At 53.0% G+C, this 4,972-nt stretch overlaps 1 protein-coding gene across 1 annotated transcript in view; it reads right to left on the reverse strand.

Moving 5' to 3' along the window:
• Positions 1-1,493: 1,493 nt before the first annotated feature.
• The window catches only part of LOC103583407 (pleckstrin homology domain-containing family O member 2-like), a gene marked incomplete at both ends in the record, with an annotated part of 7,620 nt that continues 4,141 nt past the window's right edge, over positions 1,494-4,972 (reverse strand). The window contains 2 exons of the mRNA XM_008564727.1: positions 1,494-1,592; positions 3,311-3,415. Coding sequence (XP_008562949.1) covers positions 1,494-1,592; positions 3,311-3,415 — 204 coding nt within the window. The remainder of the gene's footprint in view (positions 1,593-3,310; positions 3,416-4,972) is intronic.

A 4,972-nucleotide genomic window follows, 5' to 3' on the forward strand; every position in this document is an offset into this window, starting at 1 on the left:
ATGTACCAATGATCTGGCTGACATATGCTTCAGTCACTGGGGACCACCACAGAGACACCCCACACACACACACACACCTCCTCCTCCTCCTCAGAGGGCCCTTCCCTCCAAGGCCGGCCCTGCCCCAGCCTCCACCCTCAGGCGTTCCTTTTCTCTCTGGCCACTTCGATCCTTTCCTCTGCAGGCTCCTTTCCCTCAGCTGACAGACAGGAACAGGCTGCCTCTTCTCAAAAACAAACCCTCTGATGACCTTGGGTCCTTCCCTCCCATGATCCCCTCTTCCCTCCAACATCCCCAGCTCTGTACCCCACGACAGCCCTGAGCTGACTCCTCTTAGAAAAATCTGCTGCAAAGGTCACCACCTGCCTGTTCCTTAGTGCTGCCCTTGTGACTTGTGGCTGCCAAGCTGGCTGGTGGCCCCTGGGTCCCGTGCCCATCTCTCTCTGGCTCCCTCTTCCTTGGCTCCTTGCTGGCTAGCCCCCTCCAACCCCCACACACAGCATTTGCTGAGGTTCTTTCCTGACTTCCAAAACCTCTCCCCTCATCAGCTCCACTGGCCTGAAAAAGGCTCCTCCCTTCCCCCTCCCCCTTGCACATACCTCCTCCCAAACTCCCTGTGCTCAGGGCCTCCATTCGCCCAGCCTCCAGGCTTGGGCTCCTCTGACAGCCTTCCTTTTCTGTCCAATCCCCATATTCAAACAGAATCCCAGGTGGCTCTTGCTTCCCAATGTCTCCCCATCCCCTTTTCATCCCCTCCTGGACCCTAGAAGGCCCGCCTCCCTCCTCTCCTTCTCCACCCCCACACCTTTCTCTCTCTCAACCCAACCCACCTTACCCAGGGCCTCACACTGACCTCTGCAACGCTCCCTTCCATCCTGTTCCCAGCTCCTGACTTTAAGACCTCTACAATTTCCTCCCCCAAACCCCGCCTTCCCAGACCAATCTCCCAAGCTCTCAGCACACCTTGAACCATCCTGTTCCGTGACTCCACTCACACCATTCCCTCCACTGGGAATACCCCACTCCAAGTCTGCCAACAGAAATCTTTCCTGTCCTCCAAGGGTCAGTTCAGATGCCAGTGGCTCCTTGTGGTCCCTCTTGTCCTGACCTCCCAGTGCCCTCCTCTAGTACTAAAACTAGACACAGCTCTGCCTGGGACAGTGTGTGGACAGGTCTGTTCTCCAGCTGGAGACTGAGCTCTGAGGGACAGGGACTAGTCTCATGGGCCTCAGTTTCCCTCTGCCACCAACTCTGGCCAAGAACTGTGTGTGGAATCAACGAATGAAAAAGGCTACGTATGGGCTCAGGGACATCTACATCCTGAGCACATATAACACAGGTGCCTCCATCACACTTCCTGCATACCACTCAGGAAGCCCCAACACCCAGTGTCCTCAGGAAAGCAGTAGCCCCGAGCCTGGCTGCCACATTAAGGAGCTGGGGTCCCAGGCTCACCCGACCTCCCACTGTCTGAGCTGGGGAAAAGGCCTTACCTCCTTCAGGTGGACTCTCGTTGGTGGCCGGCGCCGTTGGCCCCCCCGCACCCGGTCCCGGGTCACATGCTCCAGGGCACAGCTCTTGTCTACCTTTACCTGAGAAGGAGAGGAAACCAGGTCAGCCCCCACTAAGCCTCAGAGAGAGAGAGAGAAATACCCAGGCATCAACCTGACTCAGAGGCATGGTCAGCACCCCACCATTCTCTCTCTTTGAGGAGTCTCCCTGGTTCTCTCCATGTCCCTGCACTGCCACTGGCGGTCTCTCTGCAGAGCCTGAGGCTCTCCCTCTCCCTGCAGCTGCCCTCTTTGCCTCAGTCTTCCTGCTCAAATATGGGCTATCAGTCCTTGCTCCTCAGTCTACTGCAAATATATAAGCAACCCTGAGGCAGCTTCGGGGCTCAGTGGGAGGAGGGGAGAGAAGAAAGCCCACAATGCCCTGGGAGAAAAGGTCTGTCCTGGCCTCTGCCACTCTCCCAGGATCCCTGGGGATAGCCCAGGCAAGAGCAGGAACTTTGCCCTTGGGCCTGGGTGTCTGGAGGGCAGCATCTCCTCTCTGAGGGGAAGGAAAGGGAGTCAGGAATAGCTGGGAAGCCCCAGAGTAAGACTCATATAGGAGATCTGGACTCTAAACGCTGGAGTGGCCTGTCCCTATGGTGGAGAGTAGAGTCTCAGGCCCACCTGGGGGGCCAACTCTCTCTGCTCTTCAGTAGGAGTGGACCCTGCTCTGCCCAGACTGTGGGCTAAGGCCCAGCCATGGCTCCTGGCCTTCCCCAATCGCCACATTATGTCCCATCCTCCCTCTCCCACAAAATGGGAACACTTTCCCTAGGTAGCGAAGGGCTGAGCATGACACCTTGTTACATAGGACACAACATAGGAGCCATGGGCTGCGAGTCAGGGAACCTGAGGGTTAAGAGGGAAGTTGCTTGGGAAGGTTCACTCCCCTCAAGCCTCAGTCTTCCGCAATCCAAGAAGACTCTCCAGGTGGCCCTCATGTCCATTTTAGCCCAAATAGCTAAGGATCCATGATGTCAAAAACAAATCCTCCCTAGGATATCCTGGCCCCATGGGACACCCTGCCTGCCCCAAGCCTGATCGTGGTCACTGTTGCTAGAGCCACCACTACACACAGGGAGCTGAGATCTGCAGGGCCGAGGGTCACTGCAGACAGACAAGGAGGCCTAGGACTGGGAGTCAGGCCGGACTTGATGGGCAAACCAAAAAAGGAGCTCTCTACTCACCTCCCGCCCTCTCCAGCCTGGACCCACAAGCTGCTGTCAGCTGAGGCTGGGGTGGAAATGATGTGCAGCTGCCACCAGTTAAATTCTACCCCACCAAATCGTGGTCACTGTTGCTAGAGCCACCACTACACACAGGGAGCTGAGATCTGCAGGGCCGAGGGTCACTGCAGACAGATAAGGAGGCCTAGGACTGGGAGTCAGGCCGGACTTGATGGGCAAACCGAAAAAGGAGCTCTCTACTCACCTCCCGCCCTCTCCAGCCTGGACCCACAAGCTGTTGTCAGCTGAGGCTGGGGTGGAAATGATGTGCAGCTGCCACCAGTTAAATTCTACCCCACCACTTACCTGCTTTTTAATTTAAGACAACTTACTTAATTTCCTTGTGCCTCAGTTTCATCTATAAAATGCAATGCCACCACCTACTTTGAGGGGCTATTGTGACAACAGCAGATGCCCCAACATTTGTAGCAGTGACATAATTGAGGGGTTGTCAGGGATGAGGTGGGGCAGGGTCCTCTCCTAGTTCACACACGGTGGAGAAGGGGACATAGAGTCCACAGGACTGCATTGTACCTCGTCAAAAGCCTTGTTCTTGCCTCGGTTGATCCCTTCATTGAGAGCTTTGATCCAGGATTCCTTCTCCTCCCCACTGGGAGCCTGAAATTTGATGTCGCTGACCTGTGGAGGAGACAAGTGGGATGGACAGCATTAACAGGGCTCATATTTGGGGTCTTACTTCCCACCCCAGATCCTAAAGTCAAACCAAAATGACCCCTAGAACAGGTCTTACACCAGGCTTAAGGGCAAGGGAGGAGAAAGATCCAGCAGAAAAGGGGCTCTCCCCCAGCATGCAGCTGCCAGAGGCTTGGATGAGAATCAGCCTTGCACTGTGGAAACAGTCCAGATCTGGTCCAACTCCACTGGACTCCTCCAGGTCAGCTGCCTGATCTCTGGGCTTCAGTTTTCTTAGTAAAGTAAGAACAGTCTCAGTCTACAGTCACACCAGGCTGAATATAATGACAGAGGTGACAGACATGAGGGCCCACTGGACCCAGGGCCACCCTCAGCTCCCCACTGAGTCCCACGCCCAGCCCTGGCCTCAACTAAAAATATTTCTGGACTCGTAAAGCCCCAGGGTCTCCTTTCTGGCTTTCAATCATGGACTGTAAAAGAGAAAGGCATTGTGGGGGTCAATTCCAATCTCATTATACAGATGAAGAAACTGAGGCTCAGCAGATGGGATGGAACTCAGCCAAGGTGAACTAAAGTACATCCCATGACTCCTGACTCCCCACTCTTCACCTGCCCATCTCAGGCAGGAGCTCTGAGCTCCTATGTTAGAATCAGAGGGCAGCTCAGAGAGGCCTGTCCCCTCCAGGCCCAACAGCCAGCCAGGAAATGAGAGGAAGGAGGAAGGCCATGCAAACTGAGGGGCTGCCTGGTGTGGTAGACAGAATAGCAGAGCTCTGAGCTGGACAGTCCACCACTTACAGCTGTCTGAGCCTCAGTTTCCTTATCTGTAAAAGACAATACCTCCACAACCTGCCTCAAAGAGCCATGAACATTTAAAAAATAATGTATCCAATTTGTGTATCCATGTTTATAGCAGCATTATTCATAATAGCTAAAATGTGAAAGCAACCCAAGTGTCCATCGATGGATGAATGGATAAGCAAAAAGTGGAGTATGCATACAACAGAATATTACTACTCAGGGCTGGCCAGTTAGTGCACTTGGTTAGGGCATGGTGCTCATAACACCAAGGTCAAGGGTTCAGATTCCCATACTGGCCAGCCACCAACACAAAATAAAAACAGAAATATTACTCAGTAGCCTTAAAAAGGAAGGAAATTGTGACACATGCTATGACATGGATGAACATTGAGGGCATTATGCTAAATGAGATAAGCCAGTCACAAAAAGACAAAGACTGCCTGATTCCACCTATATGAGGTACCCAGGGTAATCAAACTGATAGAGACATAAAGTAGAATGGTGGGTTCCAGGGGCTGTGGGGAGGGAGAATGGGGCATTACTGCTTAATAGGTAGAGTCTCAGATTTACAAGATAAAAAGAGTTAGGGAGATGGTGGTGATGGGAGCAGAACATCATGAATGTATTTAATACCGCTGAACTACTCTTAAAAATGGTTAACATGGTAAATTTTATCTTATGTGTATTTGGCCACAATTTTTAAAAATTGGGGGAAAATGATGTATCTAAAGTGCTGATGGG

Source organism: Galeopterus variegatus, unplaced genomic scaffold (genome assembly GCF_000696425.1).
Source record: "Galeopterus variegatus unplaced genomic scaffold, G_variegatus-3.0.2 Scaffold22712, whole genome shotgun sequence".
In the NCBI taxonomy this organism is placed as follows: Eukaryota; Metazoa; Chordata; class Mammalia; order Dermoptera; family Cynocephalidae; genus Galeopterus; species Galeopterus variegatus.